General features: G+C 40.7%; 2 protein-coding genes across 3 annotated transcripts in view; both read left to right on the forward strand.

The window, feature by feature from the left end:
• Positions 1–1,956: 1,956 nt before the first annotated feature.
• The window catches only part of KIAA0319 (KIAA0319 ortholog), a 76,159-nt gene continuing 53,517 nt past the window's right edge, over positions 1,957–24,598 (forward strand). The window contains exon 1 of one of the 2 annotated variants that reach the window (XM_060403441.1): positions 1,957–2,393. The gene's annotated coding sequence lies outside the window, so the exon portion shown is untranslated. The remainder of the gene's footprint in view (positions 2,394–24,598) is intronic. The other variant, XM_027958422.3, reaches the window with a different exon arrangement.
• On the forward strand, positions 16,402–18,825 carry LOC114109527 (nucleolin-like). Its single transcript, XM_042237593.2, has one exon. It carries the CDS (start codon positions 16,514–16,516, stop codon positions 18,638–18,640), a length of 2,127 nt encoding a protein of 708 aa, XP_042093527.1. The 5' UTR covers positions 16,402–16,513; the 3' UTR covers positions 18,641–18,825.

A 24,598-nucleotide genomic window follows, 5' to 3' on the forward strand; every position in this document is an offset into this window, starting at 1 on the left:
AAAGTCTGGAAAGCTGTACTAAAAGTACATCATTTTATCTTTAGTATTTATGATAGTGTCTGGCATGTAGCAGGAGCACAATAAATGCTAAAGAGAAATGATAGTGGCCTCTCGTTTGTGTCTTACAGAGGCAGCTAATATTTTCACAATTCAGTATGAAAATAGATATTATATGTATTGTGAAGTGAAGTTGCTCAGTCGTGTCCGACTCATTGCGACCCCATGGACTGTAGCCTACCAGGCTCCTCCATCCATGGGATTTTCCAGGCAAGAGTACCGGAGTGGGTTGCCATTTCCTTCTCTAGGGGATCTTCCTGACCCAGGGATTGAACCCAGGTCTCCCGCATTGCAGGCAGATACTTTACCGTCTGAGCCACCAGGGAAGTTCCCCGATTATATGTATTACATATGTCAAAATAGATACTCATTGTAATGACTGAATTTAAAAGTCTAGGCTAAACTTGCATGTATATGTAAACATATATATATATATATATATATATATGTAAAAAAATTTTAAGCCCATTACTTAGTTTTTTAGTTAGAGACTCCTGGGAATAGCCTTATTGTCTGAGTACATCAGATTTCTTGATGTGGGGAGAAAGGGCACTCGGGGGGTACAATGGAATGCCACTGTAAGAAGAGAAAGGACGGAGTGTCTTGTAAGGTTTGGGTTTCCTCTGAAGGAGGGTCTTGGAATCAGAGATTGGTCCTGTTGGGTTACTTTTTCAGAGCCATGTTGGGAGAAGCAGGGATTAACTATGAATTGGGCGCTGTCATGAGGGAAGGAGAATTCAGCAATGGGGTATCACTAGTTACTAACAGAAATAGTGACGAAAAGGGGGGTGGCTGGTAGGAAAGCAGTCATTCGAAGAGGAGGTTGTTATGTCATTTTATAGCTATTGCATGACTTCGGGAGAAATATTTCCTGTTAATTTCACTTCTGGGTTAATCTGTACCTGTCCTCCCAGTGTGATCAACTGGTGTTTCCACTCTTTCTGTCCTGAATAGTTTTTGTTCTTTGTGCACTCCTCATATCCCCACAATCATCTTATACAAATGCTATTACCATCTCTATTTTATAATTGACAAGAAAGGTTTAGCAAGTAACTCATTCAAGGCCCAGCCATACCCAGGGCATAGCCTAGAAGGGGATTGATTGTTCGTCAAAAACTACTCAGGACTGAGAGTGGAAATATCAGTTGATCAGGCTGGAAGGACAGGTACAGATTAACCCAGAAGCAAAATTAACAGGAAATAGTTCTCCCAAAGTCATTGCTTCCAATAGCACTGCTCTAAACTTAATAGTCATGGGAATGTACAAGGAAGGCCTCAGCAGTGCCCTGGCTTCGTTTTCGGTCCTATATTACCATACCTCGATGTGTGCATCTTTCTTACAAAGAAACTATAATTGCAAGGGAGAATCTTTCACAGGAGTTCTATTGTTCCAACGATCACCTTCCCATAATGCAATACTTCCTAACACCGGTTTCCATCCTCGTTTTAGAAAGCAACAGGTGCTCAAAATTTGCGGGAAGCCTAAAGAGGCTCCCGCTGGAGGAGCAGGACGTGTGCGTCTGGGGTGACTTTGCTTTGGGGGAGGCATTTGCAAAGGGTCTTTGTCCCAAGTACTGTGCTCAGGCTTCCCTTGAACCTGGCCCGGGCATTTGGAAGAGGTACTTATCCCCTCAGGCTGTTTAGGACCAGAGTGGCCTGAGGGGTTGGTGAAGGAAAGGTGGAGCAATGCAGGCCATCCTGCTGCCCGAAAGCCTTCTGCTTGGTCCCCTATGGGGTGGGAGTCTGGGTGGCTTGCGTACCCGTCTTTAGAGCACGGTCTGGGAGCCAAGAGCTGGGTAAGGACTGCTGCCTTCCCATCCCTGGGGGCACGTGTGCGCGTGCGCGCGCGTCGCCGTGGTAACCACGCAGCAGAAAGGCGCTGAATCACGGGCGCGCGCTATCCCAGCTCCAGCAGAAGCTGCAGCGAGGGGCGGGCGGGGGCCTTCCTGGTTGCATCTTGGCTAGACCCGTGCCAATCCCGGCGGGACTGGCTGGCCTCGCGCAGAGAAGCGGTGACCACAGTCGCTGTCACTGCTGGAGGTACGAGCGCAGCAGTAGCCTCATCCCGTCTCCGGTTTGGGCAAGAGTCTCTCCTGCCCAGCAGCGCCTGGATAAAATATCCCCCTTCCCAACCCTCTGGCCGAGTAATGGGAAGAGAGGGCAGCAAGTAGGCAGGTTATGCCAAAGAAAAATAAAATCAAGACGCCCTGAGTTAGGAGGTGAGTTTCTTAAGGTTCTTCTGGCCATCTAGGAAAGGGCTTATTCTTGATTGCTGCACCGATTGATTGTTTCTTTGTAGGGTGGAGTCGAGAAAATTTGCATCTTTTCCCAATCTCGTGAATTGCATTTCTTAGCCCTGTAGAAGAGGTTTTCTTTAAACTTCGTTTGGTATTATTTATGTGATCGTTACTATCATTTGCTAAATTCATTTTGTCTGTGTATCTTAACCATAATTTGAAGCTAAAAACCTTTTCATGCCTTTTTCCTCCTTCCCTTTGAACTTCCTCCACAGAGTGGATATTCATCACTATATTATTAATCAAGAGCATAAACTTCGTTTGTGAAAGTCATTATTCTTTCCATCATTCATTCTCTTAAGTATATGGAGTGAGAAAAGAATATGATATACACACTCATTCATTTTTATTGCTAGATTTCTCATCTAAACATTTTTGTTTGTGGGTTAAATGTTAGTGTTTTTCCAATACTTAAATAGAAAAACTGAATGATATCTTTGATAATAATAGAAAATGTCAATTTCAGACAACCCCCTCAAAAAGAGCAGGAAATTGTGAGGGGAGTGTTAGTGTTTATTTCTTTATTCCTGAAATGTATGTTCATTGTCTAGATGTTTCAAATTGTTCATTACAAGAAGACCACAATCATGGAGACTCCTGAAATTATGCCAAATGTAAAATTTTATCTTGTGCTTATTATAGATGATTTTTCATATAGACAAGGGAAACTGGAAATATCAGTTCAGCTGTAGAATTTTGTTTCATATGGAAAGCTGAATTCCTCTTTGAATTTGAAAAATTTGAAAAAGAGAAATACAAATATATATCAAGACTTTTTTAGGACCTCAGGTGATAGATTCATCACACCATTGCCATCTAAGGTGCTAATTTAGGAAATTAATTTCCTTTCAGAATAACAAAAATAATTCAGCTGAACTCACTATGCAATGAAAATAGTCAAAAGAGAGCTTCAGTAATTTTTAATTGTAAAAGAATGGATATGCTGTTAAATTTTCTTTATTTTTTCTAGCCAAACAGAGAAGATACATTTTCTTTAAATAAATTTGTAGAATCAAGCATGACTATTTCTGAGGCAGTGATGTAAATTGCCAGGTCAGATGGCCCGGGTTTGGTCATTGCTCTTCCACTTAGTGGCTGTGTCACATTTGACAAATTCCTAACTTCCTCTTAGACTCAATTTTTTTCATCTGTAAAATAGGGATAATAATAGGAACAATCTAATGGAATTCCTATAAGAATGAATTAAAGCAATACATATAAGAGCTCTTTACTCATTGCCAGGCATGCAGTAACACTTCAGTAAAAGGTGAAAGTCAAAGTCTCTCAGCTGAGTCCGACTATTTGCAACTGTGTAGTCCATGGAATTCTCCAGGCCAGAATACTGGAGTGGGTAGCCTTTCCCTTCTCCAAGGGATCTTCCCAACCCAGGGATCGAACCCAGGTCTTGCGCATTGCAGGCAGATTCTTTACAGTTAAGGCACAAGGGAAGCCCACTTAAGTAAAAGTTAGTTGTTGTTATTGTTCTCAACATAAATTTTCTTTTCAAAAAATATTTTCTATGTCTTCAGAATAATTTGGCACTAAAAAATAGAAATATTTTGATATGACCAAAACTTGTTCTGATTTGTAATATCAAATCATCAGAAATGCATAAATATTTCTTTGTAGCATCTTTACAACAACAATAATAAATATAATCACAATCTTAAAGGCATGTCAATTCCAGGTAATTATATTTGATACCATAAGGAAGGAGCTTCACTGTAATGGGCCTGGAGTAATTGGTGAGTTATTGCTCTATTTATTTTTGTAAATGTGTATTTTTAGACACTATTCATGTGAATTCTATAGTGAGAAGCTTTATTTCTGTTAAGCAGTAAATATGGTTGGACCAAAATAGCATCTATTTTTGCATCATTTGGCAGAGTCTTTTAACCATAGGTGGTGGTTTCAAAATAAGTCTTCTTAAATGACACACAGATAGATTAAAGATACGATGTTTGACTGTAACCCCTTCCAAATAACATTGGTAGAATATGTTACCTGTTGGAAAGTGGTATTATGTCTAGCCTGCTGTGCATTCTTTTCCTTAAGTTCATAAAAGCAAGGGATTCTAGGAAACATCTGTTTAATTTAAACAATGTAGCTAGAGACAGGATAATTTCAATTTCAAAATAAATTTTCAAAGTTAGTTTTATTCTGTGCTATAATTTAAAAAATTATTAAGTGCGGAGGGTAAATTAACTCAATTTCGCCACCTACAAATTTTTTTTTTTTTTAATATTTGTTTGGCTGCACTGAGTCTTAGTTGCATGCGAGCTCCCAGTTGCGGCATGTGGGATCCAGTGCCCTAACCAGGGATAGAACCCAGGTCCCCTGCATTCAGAGGCAGTGCCGGGGACCACATTCCCTACACCACCAGGGAAGTCCCCACCTACAAATCTAAAGTGTTAGTGTGTGTGGTATGTTTTTTCATGTAATGGGGAAGTATGGCTTACTCCTCTCTAGGATAAAGAGCCTGTTATTCTAAGGTTGTGATTATCAGCATACGTTACCACTTATTTTCTGTCCCCCTCATTAAAATAAAGAGTAGGATGTCTTCTGGTCAATATAACATAGTTTTCTTTCTTGAAAATGTCTTCAGTAACCACTTCTTAAGATGACTTATCTTCAATAAAACTGCTGTCTTTACTATCTCTCTCATTGTATTTCTACTTATCAGGAGGTTGAAATATTTTGTTAATTCAGTGTCTTCAGCCTCCTTATCTTAAAACTACAAGACGTCCAAATTCTAGGTGCCAAATGCTCAACATTTTATTATCCTGTGGGAAAGACTTCTTTCCTAACACATACGTGTTTAGGATTATGCTGCTAGTTAACTAGTCTTCACTCTATATCAGAATTTCCTAACTACTCCTGTGCAGCAACTGCTCCTCCCAAATCTGGAGAAACTTTTTCTGATCTCATTTTACAAGACCGCTTACCATTCTCACTGTCTTGAAACAAAGTCTTCTCTTGGTTCACAAATACGATCCTTCAGTCCCCTCCTAGGGTTACTCTTAAGCAGATATATGAACATGTCACACTTCTGCTTCAGAATCTTCAGTGTCATGTCCATTAGTGGATAAATGGATAATCAAAATGTGATCCTTACATACAATGGAATATTATTTGGTCTGGAAAAGGAAGGAAATTGTAACATGAGCTACAATATGGATAAATCTTGAAGATATGCTAAGTGGTGTAAACCAGATACAAAAGGACAATATTGTATGATTCCACTTATTTGAAATATCTAGAAGAGTGAAATTCATACATATAGAAAGTAGAATAGTGATTACTGGAAACTGCCACAAGTGGCTAATGTTATGATTTAATGGGCACAAAGTTTCCATTTGGAATGATGGCAAATTCTGGGGATGGTGATGGTGATCGTTTCACAAGATTTAATCTCTGTCTTTCCAGTTCTGCAGTTTTGTTTCAGGGAGAATAGAAATAGAATTATTTTCAACCTGCTCAAAACTTCTTGTACTTCCAGGATATGAAGATTTCTGTCTTTCATTGATTCCAGAACCTTCTTGGCTGTTTTCTCTTTACATTTTGTTTCCTCCCAATTCTTTTTTAAAAAATTTTATTTTGTTTTGGAATATAGCTATTTAATCCTCCCAATTCTTTTTATTCTTTCCTTTTGGAGTCATCAGAAGATGTATATTGGGCCATTTTTTTTTTTTTTACTTCAGGACTTTATTCTGTCCTTTGCATTTTCAGCTTATTTCTTTGAATTGCATTTCAGCTTATTTCTTCAGTTAGAGCTTCCATTTCATTTCATTGAGTTTTTAAAAATTAATTTATTTTAATTGGTGGCTAATTACTTTACAATATTGTAGTGGCTTCTGCCATACATTGACATGACTCCAGTGACTTTAATTATACAACTTCCGATTGCATCTTTTAAATTATGTCTTTTAATTTTTGTCTCCTCTTTTCACTTTAATCTGCTTTACCACTTCAAACATACTTACTCTGTAGTGTCTCTTAGGTACACTTTTTACTTCTGTTTCTTGCTCTCATCTGTTAACATCTGCCACCTCTCCTTTGTACTGGTTTGTTCCCTAAGGTGTATTACTCTTGTTATTACGGTGGTTCATTTTCAGTGGAAGTTGCTTTTCTGGTGGACTTCTATGTGCTTCGTATCCAGGACTGTCCCTCTAAACAGACTTTTCCTTTGCTTCTGCCTCGGCACTTAGCTTTGTGCTAATAAATGTTTTGTTGTTGTTACGTATATGTATGGTCCACTTAGCGTGGAAATAGAACTTATAAATTGGTATCGTACCAGGTTGTGAAAGGGAAGTCCCCATAGAGAGGTACATCTTGGCCACCTTCCTCTGTTTTCTTTCAGTCTTGTCATGGCATGCCTGTGGTTTCCTCTAGCCCCTATTCCTAGGATGCATTAGTTCTTCCAGTCTGTAGTGGTGTTTGTGAGGCTCCTCATAATATTTTATAATGTCAATAGATGTTCAGCTACTTTCCTGCTGCATTAGTCTTTGATAATATCTAATTCCTTAATTAATCTAAATTAATTTTGTCCCTGCGTTTGGAACTAATATTGTATTTTTCCTTCCTTCTCTTTCTTTTTAAAAACTATTCCCATTAAGTCTTTTGTCTTTTGAACATTCAAATAAATTTTCCTTCTTGTTGGAAACATATATTCATTATCATGCTGGCACTTCTTAAATAGTGATTCCCATCCCACTGTTTTGTTACTCCTAGTTTGTTATAGAGTAGTAGTGAGTGACGCATGCATGCTTAGTCGTGTCTGACTTGTTGTGACCCCACAGACTGTAGCCCGCCAGGCTCCTCTATCCATGGAATTTCCCAGGCAAGAATACCGGAGTGGGTTGCCATTTCCTCCTCCAGGGGATCTTCCCGACCAAGGATTGAACCCAAGTCTCTTGTGTCTTCTGCACTGACAGGAATATTCTTTACCACTGGAAGAGAAGCCCCATTATAGAGGAAGCCCTAATAAAAAGTCATTTTAGCACATATATTTTAATAGCTGAGTTTTGATTTATAATGAGTTTTAGAATCTACCATTACCTCTTCTTTTATTCCCCAAATATCCTTTTGCCTGTTTGTTTCTTTGCAAATGAATTTTGCTAAGTACTTTAAAGCCGTCTGTTGAGTTTTAGTTCATTTTTTGTTTCTTTGTTAACAGTATTATTATCTTTAATGTCTTTTGTCTTTCCAGATTATACAAGGTTTTCCTCCCCCAGTATTTGTATCTCCTGTTATCTCTCCCAGTAGAGTTTTCTTATTGTATTTTAATAGATTCTCTTCACATTTTGAGTCTTTTTGCATATTTTAATGCTTCCGGCCATGCCTAGAAATGGGATCTCTCTAATTAGTGCTCTATCTGGGTATTTGTCTGCTTTATACAGAGATGCTGTTGCTTCAAAGAACTTTGCTGATCTTCACCAGCCTAGTTGTATTAACCCTTGTGCTGATATTTCTTTTACTAATTTAATGTGTCTAATGATGAGGAAACATCTTGTGTTATTCTCTTCACTGTCTCCTTAATAATCTGATTCTTAGAACATTGTTAAAAGAGTGATTTGACTTTTCTCTTTTTTTTCGGCTTGTTTTCCCTCCTGTTTATTGCCTGGTCTACCCTTTGGAGCATCACAGAATCTGTTCACTCGCCATTCCACATGAATGCCCATCCTGTGTTTAACAACCAGTGCTGGATCATGTTTCCCTTAATTCTGCTTGATCGCCTATTAGGAAATCATTTTATACTGTACTTGTAAGGCATTATCTCTGTTGCCAGTAAATTCCTGGGTAGTCCTCTGTTTAGGTTGGCACAGGTTTTTTCTAGGACTAGTTCTACTTTATCCTCTTTCAGTGGAGAAATTCAGACCATAGATTACCGTACTGAAACCCTGCGAAGTTTTTACCTTCCTGGCCTGGCATCTAATCATATCTGGGCTTCCTCCACCACCTCGCTTCCTTGGTTTGTTGGTGAAGATCTGAGGCCTTGAGAGCCCTTTGTAGATGCAAGAGCAGTGGGTTGAAGCTTCTTCCACAGGTACTTTCTGAGTTGCTTTTTCTTCAAATCCACTCTCCAGGCTCAGGCAGGCCCAGGGTGAAGGAGTGTGACTCATGAAAAGTATATCAACTGCCTTGGCAAAGGCAGTGTTAAAAGTGAAAAAGATCAGGAAAAAGCAACCTTGACTCTTTTTCATTCTTTGTGTTCTTTACCTATTGAAACTTAGAGACTTGCTTTGGAGAAACTGGAAACTAACTTCTGATTGATGAACCACAAAATTTCAGCTAATTCAACCAGAATATTCTATATACCTGTTGTGGATGACACGTATCTGTCTTACTTGTCTCAGATTCTTAGTGGGAACTTCAAATAATATGAAAATAGTATGTAAAACTGCCTTGTGAATAAAAGGACTATTATCAATGGCTATTGTGATGGTGATGATGAATATTACAAACCATTTTTCTTATTATTAATAGGATAGATTATTAACCTAGAATATTCTACCTTCTTTCTATTTTATTCCTTTTCTTTCATAGGGAATAAATGAATAATTATTTACCTAATGCCAGAAAGTTAAATTCTAAAGGAGAACTCTTTTTTTTTTTTTTCAAACAAAGTATAGCTGATTTACAATATTGTGTTAGTTTTAGGTATACAGCAAAGTGATTTGAATCTTTTCTTCCAATTCTTTTTCCACTATAGTTTGTTACAAGATATTGAAGATAGTTCCCTGTTCTTTATAGTAAACCTTTGTTGTGTAAAGATCTCTTAGATCAGCTAATTATAGACATGTTGATAAATATTAATAGAATTGAGGACTTGAACAGTCTCAGAATTGATGAACAGTTTGCCAGTTTCAGAAGTTTGGTAATCATCACCCGTCCTTAGAATTTGGCATAAAGCAGATTCACTGTCGTTGACACACAAAATCTCTAGTATCTGAGTTTAAACATCGCTAAGCACTGACTGGGTTTTCCCCTACAGTGGGTGGCAGATGGTGTCTGCACTCTTCCTGGCCTTGCCTCGTGCATGCTCTCTAAAGATGATGATTTAATTTTTAGAGTACAAGACAAAGCATTTATTTAGAAAGCAGTGTTGACCCCATTAGTAAGAATTAAATTTAGGGAGAAACAGAAATGCTGAGCCAACTGAAAGCTAAGCTATTCCCATAATTAGGGAGACTATTTAAAGCTCCAAGATGTACACTCAAGGTTTCACCTTTTGAAAAATTTTCCCTTAATGTAGGAATAGTATCTCCAGGAATACCAATGTCTGGTGTTATTTATAATATGAGGACCCTGAGACAGTGTGTCCATTTCCAGAAGTTCAGAAAAGATGGTTTGCTCTAGGAATCAGTACCTAAGTAACTATAACTTCTCTTTACCTTTTCTTTCTTCTCACATACAGCCTTTCACTATCCACCTGTCCTTTGAATTGTTCTCTTGACTGTTTTATCCAGTTACTTCCAGGAAATCACCATGTTCCTCTCTAGTGTCACTTTGACTCCTTGAGTGCAAGATGCTCAGATGGTAGCCCAGGGCCTGCAGTCACCCCTGTGGATAAAGACTGCCTCAGCAAAGACAGCTTTTGTCACAGTAGTGACTGATAAAGCTTGGAGGTTCAGATGGTATAAGAATAATATGACAAAGAGAGCACCTCCAGCAGCTCCCAGGGGCTAAGTCGAAATAGCAAAATACAGCTTATCTTGTTTGAGTTCACTGGCTCTGCAAAGCAAGAGTTCACCAGCCTACTTTTGCTAGCCAGTTAACTGCAAACAGGACCAACTATAAACACAGCCTGTTCCTGAATAGCCCGCAGGAAAATGCTGTCCAGAAGATCTGTTGAGTTCTTTGGAATGTTGCCCTATTTGAGCTGTTTTCATTTCTTTCAGGCAGACATGCTAGAGCTTGTTTTCTTTCTGAGCCTGTAGAAGCGTTTCGCTGCACCATTATTGATCAAGGCCAAATAGCAGAAACAACCAATCATCCAGCAATAGGGAAATGGCAGCCCACTCCAGTATTCTTGCCTGAAGAATTCCATGGACAGAGGAGCCCGTTGGGCTACAGTCCATGGGGGTCGCAAAGAATCGAACACGACTGAGCAACTAACACTTTCACAAGGAAATGGTGAAGTCAGTTATAATAATCACCTCCATGGGATATTGTGAAATAACAGAAAAGAATAATGAATAAGAAAGTAGCAATGAAGGATAATGAGGGATAGAATGTGAAATGAAAATGAGAGCTATATTTCACTAAGAGAATAGCTTTGGTGAAGTATACGTATACATAATAAATGGAAGGAGAGCCTGGAAAGAGAAAATAGCCGTTCATTAGTATGATTTGATCATAATGTTTTTAGTGTACATTTTGGTCATCGCAGTTAAAAAACAAGTTATTTCATTCACTCGGCCTCCATCCGGGCAGTGTGGCAGAGGCTGGAGACACAGACAACAACTAATAAAAGGCAGTTCTCCTGGGTTTTTGTAATATATCATTTTAAAAAACTAACTTTTCGCTTTGATCAGAAATGTTAGCACAGAAAAATGGGAGCCTCGGAGGAACAGCAGTTTCATCACGAAGTTGATCTTTCATAGTGCCTTCTGGCTTTTCATTTCAAAAACTAGCAGCCCATCACCATGCAGTGTCTGTAACTTCTGGCTACCGTGTATCATGGTCTGGATTGGAATACCCTGAAGTCCTTCACCATTCATCCTACCTTGGTTCTGACTCGACTGGTTTCCTTTGGGCAGAGATGAAAGAATATCCCCAGTGTGTGAAGACCTGAGTTATTCTTTCTTCTCCTTATAAAATGGTTAGCTTTTTTTTTTTTTTTTGTCCACCCTTAAACTTAGAAAATGCTGTCTGTTTTAGGTGCTCTGTGGGGTCAGTAATGGGACAAAGTGGGAACATTTCACAAAGCGCTTCTGTCAAAAAGGACAAAGGATGGTGTTGAGTGTTGCGTTGTGTCCTCCCCAAAAGATAAGGTGAAGTCCCAGCTCCTGGTGCCTGTGAATGTGACATTATTGGAAATAGGGTTTTCACAGATGTACTTGAGCTAGGATGAGACCATTAATCCAGTATGACTAGTGTCCTTGTTAGCAGAGAGAAATTTGGACACAGAGGCAGCCTGGGGGAGCATCATTTGACAACAGACGCAGACTGGAGTGATGTAGTTGCACCCCTGGGAATATCAGTGACAGAGGCAAAGAGGGATTTGCCCCAGAGTCTCAAAGGGGCTGTGACCCCTTGATTTCAGACATCTGGCCTCTAGAATTGTGAACGAATAAATTGCTACTGTTTTAAACCACCTCGTCTGCTGTGCTTTATAACAGCACCCCCAGGAAACTAACACAGATGTGAAAAGCAAGGGTTATAGTCAGTAAATAACCACTTGGATGATCACCCGATGGGAGCAAAAATGGACAAGGCATTATCATTATGGACCTGGTCAGGCTTTTAAGCCCCTCCAGGATAATGATGCGTCAGAACTTTTGTCTGAGTCAAACACAACATATTAAAACAATTTAAAGAATAGCACTTCCAGGCTAGAAAACGGGAACATGTAAGGTTACTCAGAAAACTTTTTTGCACTGAAAGCCAACAACTTTAAAAGTGGGAAAATTTCCCTCCAGTTAGGTGGGTAGGGACTCCCCAGGTCCTACCATGGGGAGGAGAGCTCTGCTCTTGAGGTACATGGCTTGGGGAATGGTATATGTTTCCTTCCAGGACAGTCTTCACATTCTCTTGGTTCTGCTTTTTTCATAGGCCCTGTGTTGCCACTGACACCCTATGAGGACCAATCTCTCTCTCTTTTTTTTCAGAGATTAAAAAAAATATATATATAAATATTTAGTTTTGGCTCCACTGGATCTTTGTTGCTGTGCACAGGCTTCTCACTGTGGTGGCTCTCTTGTGGACACAGGCTCCAGCTGCACGGGCTTTAGTCGTGGCAGCCTGCGGGCTCAGTAGTCGGGGCACATGGGTCCAGCCGGTCCTCGGCATATGGAATCCTTCTGGATCGGGGGTTGAACCTGTGTCTCCTGCATTGGCAGGCGGATTCTTGTCCACTGCACCACCAGGAAAGTCCCAGATCTCTATTTCTTAAGAGAGAAGATTCCTGGCATACGCTTGAGATCTGGCTTTCACAGAGGTTGTCCATTGGCCCATCTTGTCTTGGCTTTCATGGGCTCGAGGCTTAGGGCTCCTCCAGTGCCCCCTGAGAGTCCTGTGCTTCCCCAGTTTTAAGAGAATGGGTTTCCTTTATCTCCTCGGTTCCACACCACGTGCTTCCTATCTTCCAGGAATTCTTTGGAGTTTCTGGTCTATTAGTAGTTCTCATTCTTATTTTTCCAATGTTTTATGGTTTTATGGTTTCTTTTCTCCCATCTGTTCATATGCCTTGCCACCTTTCCCCTTTATTTTCATTTTTTAGTAGAAATGTAGGAAAGAGGGGAAATAGATGTTATCTATCCAGTCTGCAATTTGGAACTAGAAAGTTTTCTTTTTCTTCTCAGTTATTAGTGAAGCTGATTTCAAAACTCCCAAGTCCTATTAATCCTGTTAATGAAGCCAATTCTCCCCAAGGAAGATTCATGTGAATGTATTTGCTCTGTGGGCTGGGTCTCTTGGTATAATGGTGACCCTTATCTCCAGGATCTGCCTCTTTGGAAAGCTCAAACAGCAAGGGTGAAATGGTCCTTCTCTAAGGAACACCTGGAGACTTGGTCTAGTACTACAGCATCCGGCTTTTCTCAAGCTGCTTTGAGAACAAAATGGGTGTGTTAAGAAGCTGTGATTAGAGAACTGTAAGACAGACACCTATCCTCCAGTTATCTCCCATACCCTTCTGTCAAAAATACCGAAAATAGCCTTTGGTCACCAGGAATCTCCTGTGACATCCTCATAAAGAAAAAGACCCTAAGGTTTAATCAAGTAATAACAGCCAACACCTTTGCCCAGAAGCTTGGGTTTATAGAGACCTGCAGGGAGGGGATCGATGGAGGGGAAGGGGAGACCCTAACCAAGACTCCCTAAAAGGGGTGATGGTGGTGGTGTAGTCGCTCAGTTGTGTCTGACTCTTGCGACCCCATGGACTATAGCCCTCCAGGTTCCTCTGTCCATGGGATTCTCCAGGCAAGAATACTGGAGTGGCTTTCCATTTCCTTCTGCAGGGCATCTTCCCAACCCAGGAGTCGAACCCGGGTCTCCTGCATTGCAGCTGATTCTTTACCGACTAAGCTACAAGGGAAGTCACCCCCCTAAAAGGGGAGATAGGTATAATTGTGTGCTTCTCAGTTCTGTGTGCCAACACTCACTGGCTGATCTTGTTACTTCCATTTCTTGCTTTGAAATGAAATACCAAAGAGAATTGGCAGCAGGAAGATGAGTGCTCTGTATGCACAGGCCCAATGGATAGGGCTAGGTGTAGGGCTAGGTTGAGGATACAGAAAGCAAAAACACAGTTAAGGATTGTCAGCATTCCCTCCAGGGTAAAAACTGCAGAGGCCCTCATATTTGGAATCTTCCAAGCTGAGATTACAACCAAGCTCCGAATTGCTGCAGCCTGCCTTACCAAAAAGCCCTTTTAAAAGTTTCTGAAGTAGAATTGCATAGTTTCACACAATCTAATGTCAAGCTCATGAAGCCTGACTCTCCTACTCTCCTCCAGTGTTGTTCAGTTCAGTTCAGTTCAGTCGCTCAGTCGTGCCCGACTCTTTGGGACCCCATGAATCACAGCACGCCAGGCCTCCCTGTCCATCACCAACTCCCAGAGTTCACTCAAACTCATGTCCATCGAGTCGGTGATGCCATCCAGCCATCTCATCCTCTGTCGTCCCCTTCTTTTCCTGCCCCCAATCCCTCCCAGCAATGTTGTTAAAATATACTAAAAATAAATGTCTAATTTCCCCCCAGTGGTATATTATTAATGGAGGAGATACAAAACTGGGTTTGACATCAGTTCATCTGGTAGTGGTAGAATTGGCAGTGATCGGAATCCACTTCATGGTCGACGTTGTTAGTTCTTTCATCCGACTAGAGCTCTGTTTGGTTTGCTCTGGCTGAAGTAGCCAGGGAGCTACTGCCGTGGGATTTGTACTCCCATTGACAGCAAACTGTGGTGCTCTCCGAATCAGAAGGCGTTATATTAAGTTTCTCCCCCTTGCACATCGAGGCCTCCCCATGGGTCCACCTGACTCAGGGAGAGCGGTCATTGATGGACCCCTTTGGAGACGGACCAGTCCCTGCACTCCGCGCTCAGCTTTACCACTCAGGCAGTTCTCCCCACTCTTCTCTCTCCTTTCTGTTTATACTTCTCCCCCTCAGTGCTGTTAGCCAGTCTTGTGGCTTTTAAACCCACTCGGTGGCTCCCCGTTTATACCTCTGGGTCGTCTCTCCTCTCAACTCCAGACCTGTTTATCCAGTGCCCTGATCAGCACTCCACTTGACTGTCTTGAGTTGCTCCCCATTTCAGGTCATTCCAACCCCATTCTTCCAGCTGCTCAGTCATCCTGACCACTTGTCTTCATCTCAGGCCCTCCACCACATCCAACAGCAAATCCTGCAGTCTCTACCTGCAAAATAATTCAGGTATTTTGAGACCCAGACCCTCACTCCTGCCACCTTGGGGCAAGATGCCATCCCCCCACCTAGATAAGTGCTTGGGCTTCTCGCTTAGCTCTCTGCCTTCTACACTCCCTTCGACATGGAAGCCTCAGCCAACAGAGTTAATGCTGCACCACTTCCCATCTCAGAGGCAATGCCAGAGATCCTTGTATTGACCTATGAACCAGTGTGGCCTCCAGTTGCCTCCCCAACCTTTTCCTTTAGCCATGCTGACCGTCTTGTAGTTTTTGGAATACAAGGCACATTCCCTCCTCAAAGCCGTTGCGTTTCAGGTCCCCTCGGCCTAGAACTCTTCTTTCTGTCCACATGTTTCATTGTCTCATCTCTTTAAGACTTGGCTCCAATAAGACTTTTTTTTTTAAGTTTATTTTCTTAATTGAAGGAAAATTGCTTTATAGAATTGTGTTGGTTTCTGCCAAACATCAATATAGTCAGCCATAGGTATACATACGTCAAATAGGTCCTTCTGAGTTCATGAGTTCTTCAGTAGTGTCTAACCTGCTCTTTAACTTGTCTGTTGAGCTTTTGATAGCAAAAGTATCTTAATTACTTTTACCCTTGTGCTTGGTGATTTTTCAAATCTGCCAGGGTCTTTTTTTTTTTTTTTTTGTAGTAATCTTGCATCTTACTTTTCGTAAACATTTTAAGTGTCTTATATTTGTAGGTCAGTGTTTTATTATTTTAAAATCTCAGGAACCGGATTCTCTTATCTTTCTTTTCTGTTGCCTTTCTTCCTGATGTCTGTGTGTTTTTTAATTTGGATCTCGAAGCTCATGTTTATCTGAGTTCTCCCTGAGAGTTGAGGTGAATTCTTCCAAAAAGGATCTGTGATTGTCTCTGCCTGGTATCTGTGGGTACTACCAGCCCAGAACTACTTTAAGGTAATTTCTCCCCTTGGTTTTAATTGAACCAAACTTGTAATGAAAAGTGGAGCCCAGACCTGTGAGGAGCAAACCTGTGGATGTCAGTTCTCAGGGGAGAATTATTTCTTCCCACAGAGCACAGTGGCTAGGGTTTTATTTTTATTTTTTTCTCAGTTCATCCTTTCACCCACAAGGATGCATCTCTTAAAGGTTCCTGGTTTTCCAAGGCACCTTAGTTCCAACCCCTCGTCTTGAATGTGCCCAAGGTTCCAACTTCTGTATTGTAGCCATTAGATTCCTGTCTCTATGTTCTAGAAATCAACAGATATCTCAGGCAACTACAACCTCAGCATCAACTTCCAGCTTTCTGTTCATTTTCAGCCTTAGTGGATTTCCCTTCTTTCCTTGTGAGTGCAGTTATACATTTGAAAAGTGTCTGTTCTATTTTCCCCCAGAAATCTCAATATTGTAAGTGTTGCCATTTTGCTAGACATTGAAATCTAGACTTTCCTCATGTATTTTCTTTTTAAAATATGCAACTTTCGGGCAGCCAAGCGTACGCGCTCAGGGATTAGTGGCCGCCATCGACGGTGCTTAGGTTCCTTTGGGCTCGTCTGCGCCACTCGCTCGCCACACACTCCGCCGTCATAAGCCGCCATCATGGTAAAGCTCGCAAAGGCCGGTAAAAATCAAGGTGACTCCAAGAAAATGGCTCCTCCCCCAAAGGAGGTGGAAGAAGATAGTGAAGATGAGGAAATGTCAGAAGATGAAGACGATGAGAGCAGTGGAGAAGAGGTTGCTATCCCTCAGAACAAAGGCAAGAAGGCTACCACAACTCCAGCAAAGAAGATGGTGGTTTCCCCAACAAAAAAGGTTGCAGTTGCCACACCAGCAAAGAAAGCAGTTGTCACCCCTGGCAAAAAGGCAGCAGCTATGCCAGCCAAGAAGACAGTTACACCTGCCAAAGCAGTGGTAACACCTGGCAAAAAGGGAGCCACCCCAGGCAAAGCATTGGTAGCAACCTTTGGTAAGAAGGGAGCAGCCACCCCAGGCAAGGGAGCAAAGAACGGCAAGAAGGAAGACAGTGACGAAGAAGATGAAGGTGACGGTGAGGAGGAAGACGATGATGAAGAGGAGGATGAGCCAGCAGTGAGGAAGGCAGCTGCTGCTTTTGGTGCTGCTCATGCCACAGATGATGAGGATGATGAGGATGACGATGACGATGAGGAGGAGGAGGAGGACGACGACGACGAAGATGACTCTGAAGAAGAACCTATGGAGATTGTACCAGCGAAAGGAAAGAAAGCTCCAGTAAAAGCTGCTCCTGTGAAAGCTAAGAGCACTGCTGAAGATGAAGATGAAGAGGAGGAGGATGATGATGAAGAGGAGGAGGAAGAGGATGACGATGATGAAGAGGAGGAGGACGATGAGGAGGAGGAGGAGGAAGAGGAGGAAGAGGAAGAAGAGCCTGTCAAAGAAGCACCTGGAAAACGAAAGAAGGAAATGGCCAAACAAAAAGCAGCTCCTGAAGCCAAGAAACAAAAAGTGGAAGGCACAGAACCAACTACATCTTTCAATCTCTTTATTGGAAACCTGAACTTCAATAAATCTGCTCCTGAATTGAAAACAGGTATCAGTGATATTTTTGCTAAAAATGATCTTGCTGTTGTCGATGTCAGAATTGGTGTGTCTAGGAAGTTTGGCTATGTGGATTTTGAATCTGCTGAAGACCTGGAAAAAGCCTTGGAACTCACTGGTTTAAAAGTCTTTGGCAATGAAATTAAACTAGAAAAACCAAAGGGAAAAGACAGTAAGAAAGATCGAGATGCAAGAACACTTTTGGCTAAAAATCTGCCTTACAAAGTTACTCAGGATGAATTAAAAGAAGTGTTTGAAGATGCTGTGGAGATCAGATTAGTCAGCAAGGATGGAAAGAGTAAAGGGATTGCTTATATTGAATTTAAGACAGAAGCTGATGCAGAAAAAACCTTGGAAGAAAAGCAGGGAACAGAGATAGATGGGCGCTCCATTTCTCTGTACTACACCGGAGAGAAAGGCCAAAGTCAAGACCATAGAGGTGGAAAGAATAGCACTTGGAGTGGTGAATCAAAAACCCTGGTTTTAAGCAACCTCTACTATAGTGCAACAGAAGAAACACTTCAGGAAGTATTTGAGAAGGCAACTCATATCAAGGTGCCCCAGAACCAAAATGGCAAATCTAAAGGGTATGCATTTATAGAATTTGCTTCATTTGAAGATGCTAAAGAAGCTTTAAATTCATGTAATAAAAGGGAAATTGAGGGCAGAGCCATCAGACTGGAGTTGCAAGGACCCAGGGGATCACCTAATGCAAGAAGCCAGCCATCCAAGACTCTCTTTGTCAAAGGTCTCTCTGAGGATACCACAGAAGAGACGTTAAAGGAGTCCTTTGATGGCTCTATTCGAGCAAGGATAGTCACTGACCGGGAGACTGGATCCTCCAAAGGGTTTGGTTTTGTAGACTTTAACAGCGAGGAAGATGCCAAAGCTGCCAAGGAGGCCATGGAAGATGGTGAAATCGATGGAAACAAAGTCACTTTGGACTGGGCCAAACCTAAGGGTGAAGGTGGCTTTGGTGGCCGAGGAGGAGGCAGAGGTGGCTTTGGAGGCCGAGGTGGTGGCAGAGGTGGCCGAGGTGGCTTTGGTGGCAGAGGCCGGGGAGGCTTTGGAGGGCGAGGAGGCTTCCGAGGAGGCAGAGGAGGAGGAGGAGACCGCAAGCCACAAGGAAAGAAGACGAAGTTTGAGTAGTTTCTTCTATCCCTGTCTCTCCCTCTTCCATTTGAAAGAAAAGGACTCTGGGGTTTTTACTCTGTTACCTGATCAATGGCAGAGCCTTCTGAGGACATTCCAAGACAGTATACATTTCAAGGGAGATAACCCTGTTGGTGTTGACTGGATATTCGTATAAACTTTTTAAAAGAGAAAAAAAAAATGCAACTTTCATGAATTGATAATACTGGACCATGGGCTTCATAGTAATAATACATGGGTATTATATATCCATAGGATATACAATTATATTTACCTGTACCCTAATATTGGATATTATTGTTTTTATACATTAGAAGAAAACCCAGTTAGAGTTTTTTTTTTTTTTTTAATGGAGAGACTCATAAGGCAATATAGAACAGTGGGAAAAACATATTCTGTGGTGTCTGACACACTTGGATTGGGTTCCAGTTCTTGGGCATTTTAGTTTTTCTGAGCCTTGATTTCACTGAATGATAATATGCAATTGGAGGGATTTAAGAGGATTAAAATGAGTGCCAGGGACAAACAGAGGTTAATTGTACTTCCTATAGTGTTTGTGATAATAATCTAGCCTAGGAACATGTCCTGAGAGGAGGGAACAATGACTTCAGCTTGGAGGTTATGTTCAGGAAGCTGAGGAAGGCTTCTTTTTTATTTTATTTATTTATTTATTTTTTACTTTACAATATTGTATTGGTTTTGCCATACACTGACTTGAATCCTCCATGGGTGTACATGTGTTCCCCATCCTGAACCCCCCTCCCACCTCCCTCCCCATCCCATCCCTCTGGGTCATCCCAGTGCACCAGCCCCAAGCACCCTGTCTCATGTATCAAACCTAGACTGGTGATTCATTTCACGTGTAGTAATATACATGTTTCAATGCCATTCTCCCATATCATCCTGCCCTTGCCCTCTCCCACAGAGTCCAAGAGACTGTTCAATACATCTGTGTCTTTTTTACTGTTTCGCATACAGGGTTATCATTACCATCTTCCTAAATTCCATATATATGTGTTAGTATACTGTATTGGTGTTTTTCTTTCTGGCTTACTTCACTCTGTATAATCAGCTCCAGTTTCATCCACCTCATTAGAACTGATTCAAATGTATTCTTTTTAATGGCTGAGTAATATTCCATTGTGTATATGTACCTCAGCTTTCTTATTCATTCATCTGTTGATGGACATCTAGATTGCTTCCATGTCCTGGCTATTATAAACAGTGCTGCAATGAACATTGGGGTACAGGTGTCTCTTTCAATTCTGGCTTTGAGGAAGGCTTCTTTGAAGAACTGATTTTTGAGCTGGATATAGGCAGGGTAGAGGAGGTTGTGGATGTTGGAAAGAAGACTGGGAAGAGGGGGACATGGAGGGTCTTGCAATGAATTTGCTTTCCTCTCCCAAGGTGTCTATCCTGGCATATTTCAGGAGTTTGTAATAACACTGGCTCCAGTCAGCATTTGAACTAGTCTATGTATTGGGTTGGCTAAAGAGTTTGTTCGAGTTTTTCCATACCATCTTATGGAAAAACCCAAACGAACTCTTTGGCCTACCCAATAGCATGCACGCAATCACCATCCTCCTAGGAGACCTGCCATGGGTCAGGAGGTGGTTCCTACTTGGTTGAACTGAGTTCACTGGTCACAGCTACTACAGTGATTTTTTTCTAAGATCAAAAGTGAACTGCAGTGAAATGGAAAGAGAAATATATGAATAATATATTTCCTGCTATTCTCCACAGATTCGTTCTGGGCAAACCTTACCAGAAAGTAAGGCAGTTAGGAAGCAAATATCACATATGTTGGGTTTTGGCTGTCACAGGACTTCTTTCTTTCTCTTTTTCGTACACTCAGCTCCAGCTGAGATGAAATCTGTCAGCTGACTTTGAAAAGTCATTTGTCACCGAGAACCATGGTAATTCTATCTCTCTGAAATAGAGATTACTGAGTTTAAAAGTCGCAAATTAAAATATGAATACAGCCCCTTTTTTCAGTGACTTGTTTTCTAACTCTTCCCCTCACTTTGGTTCTTTCCCTGAAACTGAAGTGTTAGTCACTCAGTCATGTCTGACTCTTTATGACCCTATGGACTGTAGCCCACCAGGCTCCTCTGTCCATGCCTGGATTTTCCAGGCAAGAATACTGAAGTGGGTTGCCATTTCCTTCGCCAGGGCATCTTTCTAACCCAGGGATTGAACCTGGGTCTTCCGCATTGCAGGTAGATTCTTAACCATCTGAGCCACCCAGGGAAGCCTCTTTGCCTGAAATGATGGTAACTCCTTGTGGTCTTAGCAGGTTGTTCATGCTTACCTGAAATGATTTCACAGATCCATGGGGAGTCAGCATACTGTCTGAATCTGGGTCAGACTGTTTCTTCTAAGGTGAAGTATAAACGTCAGCTCTTTCTCTCCATAGTGTTGTATATATAGACCTTCTGAGCAGAGATGTATACTAGTTGTAGTTCTAACTAGCTACCCAGGAAAGCCCAGGCATTTTCTCATAGATTGGGCTGCCTGACAAAATACAGTATAGACATGGCTCAAATATTGCATAATAAAAATTATTTGTTATTTATCTGAAATTCACATTCGATTGGGAATCCTGTGTCTCTTTTCGCTAAATCTGGCTGCCTTTCTCATAGCCCGTCCCCCTCTGGGTTACATGCCCAGGTTCCTTTCCTGCATGGAACCTGTTGTGTTATTTACTGAGGTCTTGATGCTCAGTAGATCTAAGCCTCCAGACCGAGCACAATGGCAAGAATATTAAACTTATTTATTTACGTATAAAACATTGAAGACATTCACGTGATTCAAGAGGCGCAAAGGACTGCTTGTTGAAAAAAATTCCCTCTTCCTGCTCCCTCTCTCATCATCAGGCATTAATAATGGTTTCTTGGTTGTGTTCTTCCAGAGATAGTTAATGCATTTTCAAACAAGTTCATATTTATGTTTTTCCACAGCCCATTCTCTTTTCCCACAAATGGTGAATACCATTGATACCATTCTATAAGTTGCTTTTGTCATGTAATGTTAGGTCTTGGTATATGACCAGCATGTGGAGAGCGTCGCTCTTTCTTCTTCACAAATGCAGAGAATTTCAGGGTATGGGCAGCCTTAATTTGTGTAACTACTTCCCTGCTGATGAAAGTTTGGTTGTTTCCAGTCTGTTCGTTAATACCAATATTGCACCCGAGCAATACACTAGTGTACATATAATTTCATGAGTGGTTATGTGTATTCTGTAGAATAAATTTCCAGAAGTAGAGCTGCTGAAATGTGCTTGGTGCCACTTTGCCCTCCATAGAGATTGGTTTACATTCCCATTAGTAAGAATGAGAATGTCTGAGTAGCCAAACTCTCACCCACACCACGAAGTATGAATGTTTTTTCATATGTGACAATCTCATAGATGAAAGAATGGTATCTCTTAGCTTTAATTTGTGTTCCTCTTCTTGTGAATGTGAGTATCTTTTGAGGTATTTAAAATGCATTTAAAACCTTTTCAATGTTGTATCTATTGACGGACTTTTCTATTAGAGGACACTTTAATGTGTTAGGGAAATTATCTTTGTGATGTAAGCTGTAAATATTTTTCCCATTTCAGTTCTGTTCAGTTCAGTTGCTCAGTCATGTCTGTCTCTTTGTGACCCCATGGACTGCAGCACGCCAGGCCTCCCTGTCCATCACCAACTCCCGGAGTTTACTCAGACTCATGTTCATTGAGTCAGTGATGCCATCCAACCATCTCACCCTCTGTCGTCCCCTTCTTCTCCTGCCCTCAATCTTTCCCAACATCAGGGTCTTTTCCAAGGAGTCAGTTCTTCTCATCAGGTGGCCAAAGTATTGGAGCTTCATTCAGCTTCAACGTCAGTCCTTCCAGTGAATACTCAGAACTGATTTCCTTTACAATGGACTGGTTGGATCTCCTTGCAGTCCAAGGGACTCTCAAGAGTCTTCTCCAGCACCACAGTTCAAAAGCATCAATTCTTTGGTACTCAGCTTTCTTTATAGTCCGACTCTCACATCCATACATGACTGCTGGAAAAACCATAGCCTTGACTAGATGGACCTTTGTTGGCAAAGTAATGTCTCTGCTTTTTAAAATGCTGTCTAGGTTGGTCATAACTTTTCTTCCAAGGAGCGAGCGCCTTTTAATTTCATGGCTGCAGTCACCATCTGCAGTGATTTTGGAGCCCAAAAAAATAAAGTCTGTCACCATTTCCACTGTTTCCCCATCTGTTTGCCATGAAGTGATGGGACCAGATGCCATGATCTTAATTTTCTGAATGTTGAGCTTTAAGCTAACTCTTTCACTCTCCTCTTTTACTTTCATCAAGAGGCTCTTTAGCTCTTCTTTGCTTTCTGCCGTAAGGGTGGTGTCATCTGCATATCTGAGGTTATTGATATTTTTCCCAGCAATCTTGATTCCAGCTTATGCTTCATCCAGCCCAGCGTTTCTCATGTTGTTGACAATTTAACTTTAGAAATGATATTGCTTCCATGAAAAGTTTTATTTATGCATTTTTTTTTGTTAGTGGACATGATTTTTTTCAGGCTTCCCAGGTGGCACTAGTGGTGAAGAATCTGCCTGCCAATGCAGAAGATGCAAGAGACGAGTTCCATCCCTGGATTAGGAAGAGTCCCTGAAGGGGAAAAATGGCAACCCACTCCAGTATTCTCGCCTGAAAAATTCCATGGGCAAGAGGAGCCTGGTGGGCTATAGTCTATGGGGTCGCAATTGCAAAGAGCATAGTACATGATTTATTCACGTTTTCTATAATGATTTCTGAGTTCATTTCATACCTAGGCCTTCCTCACTCAGAGATTACAAATATAATCTCCCATAGTTTCTTTTCATTTAAAAAAAAAAAAGCAACTTTAAGATACAGTTCACATATCATACAATTCACCTATTTAAATTGTAGAATTTAGTGGCTTTTAATATATTCACAGACTTGGGCAACCATCACCACAATATATTTTAGAACTTATGAACTTACTATTTCAAAAAGAAACCCCATATACATTATATGAGATAATAGAAAAAAATATATATATATTGGTCTCTGCCCCATTGAATTGTCCTGGCATCCTTGTCAAAAACCAACCTCACAGTTTCTTATAGTGCTTTTATGGTCTTATTTATACATTAGGAATTTATCTTGGTATGAGATGTGAGATAGGGATACAACTTACTTTTTTTCAAATGGCTCTCCATTTTTCAGTATCATTTGTTTAATAATCTACCCCCTCCACTGATTGAGATGGCATTTTTAATCATGTCCTATAATCTTTTAAATATTTGGATTCATTTTTTGAATATCTGTCCATTCAGTGATCTATTTTTGTACCTGTACTGTCCCATTTTAATGATTCTTACTTTATAATAGGTTTTGCTGTCTGGTAGGACTAGCTTCCCCTTAATTCTCTTCCCTTTAATTTTGTTGGCCTTCATATGTTACTGATTCTTCCATGTGATCTGAGGAATCATCTTTGTCTAGTTTTGCATTTGCCCAAATAAATTTCTATTTTATTTAAAAAAATTCACTGTTTTTATTAGGAACATAGAAATTTACTTGTCAATTTTGGAAAAATGATCATATTTCTGATATCGTTTTTTCCAAGAATATTTATTCATGTTTTTGTCTATTTATTTAAGCTTTTTTTGTATTTCTCACCAGAATTTTAAAGTTGTCTTAAAATAGGCAAATATCTTGTAAATTCATTCTTAGATCTTCATTATTTTTTTTGTTGTTTGCTATTCTCTTTTATTATATTCCTTTTTGTTGTTATTTTCTTTCATTTCTTATTCTAACTGGTTGTTGTTAATGGTAAGATTTTAAGAGAAATTGCATGCAACTTAATTTTCTATTTTTTAAAAATCATTTGCTCCTTGAGGTTTGAAAATAAACATTTTCAAATGTATCTTCTGTGTTCACAGTTGAGATTGGAAAG

The sequence above is a fragment of the Ovis aries genome, chromosome 20 (assembly GCF_016772045.2).
Source record: "Ovis aries strain OAR_USU_Benz2616 breed Rambouillet chromosome 20, ARS-UI_Ramb_v3.0, whole genome shotgun sequence".
NCBI classification, from domain to species: Eukaryota; Metazoa; Chordata; class Mammalia; order Artiodactyla; family Bovidae; genus Ovis; species Ovis aries.

What these genes read in the sequence shown, in the direction of transcription:
- LOC114109527 (XM_042237593.2), top strand. Translation starts at nt 16,514, where the DNA reads ATGGTAAAGCTCGCAAAGGCCGGTAAAAATCAAGGTGACTCCAAGAAA.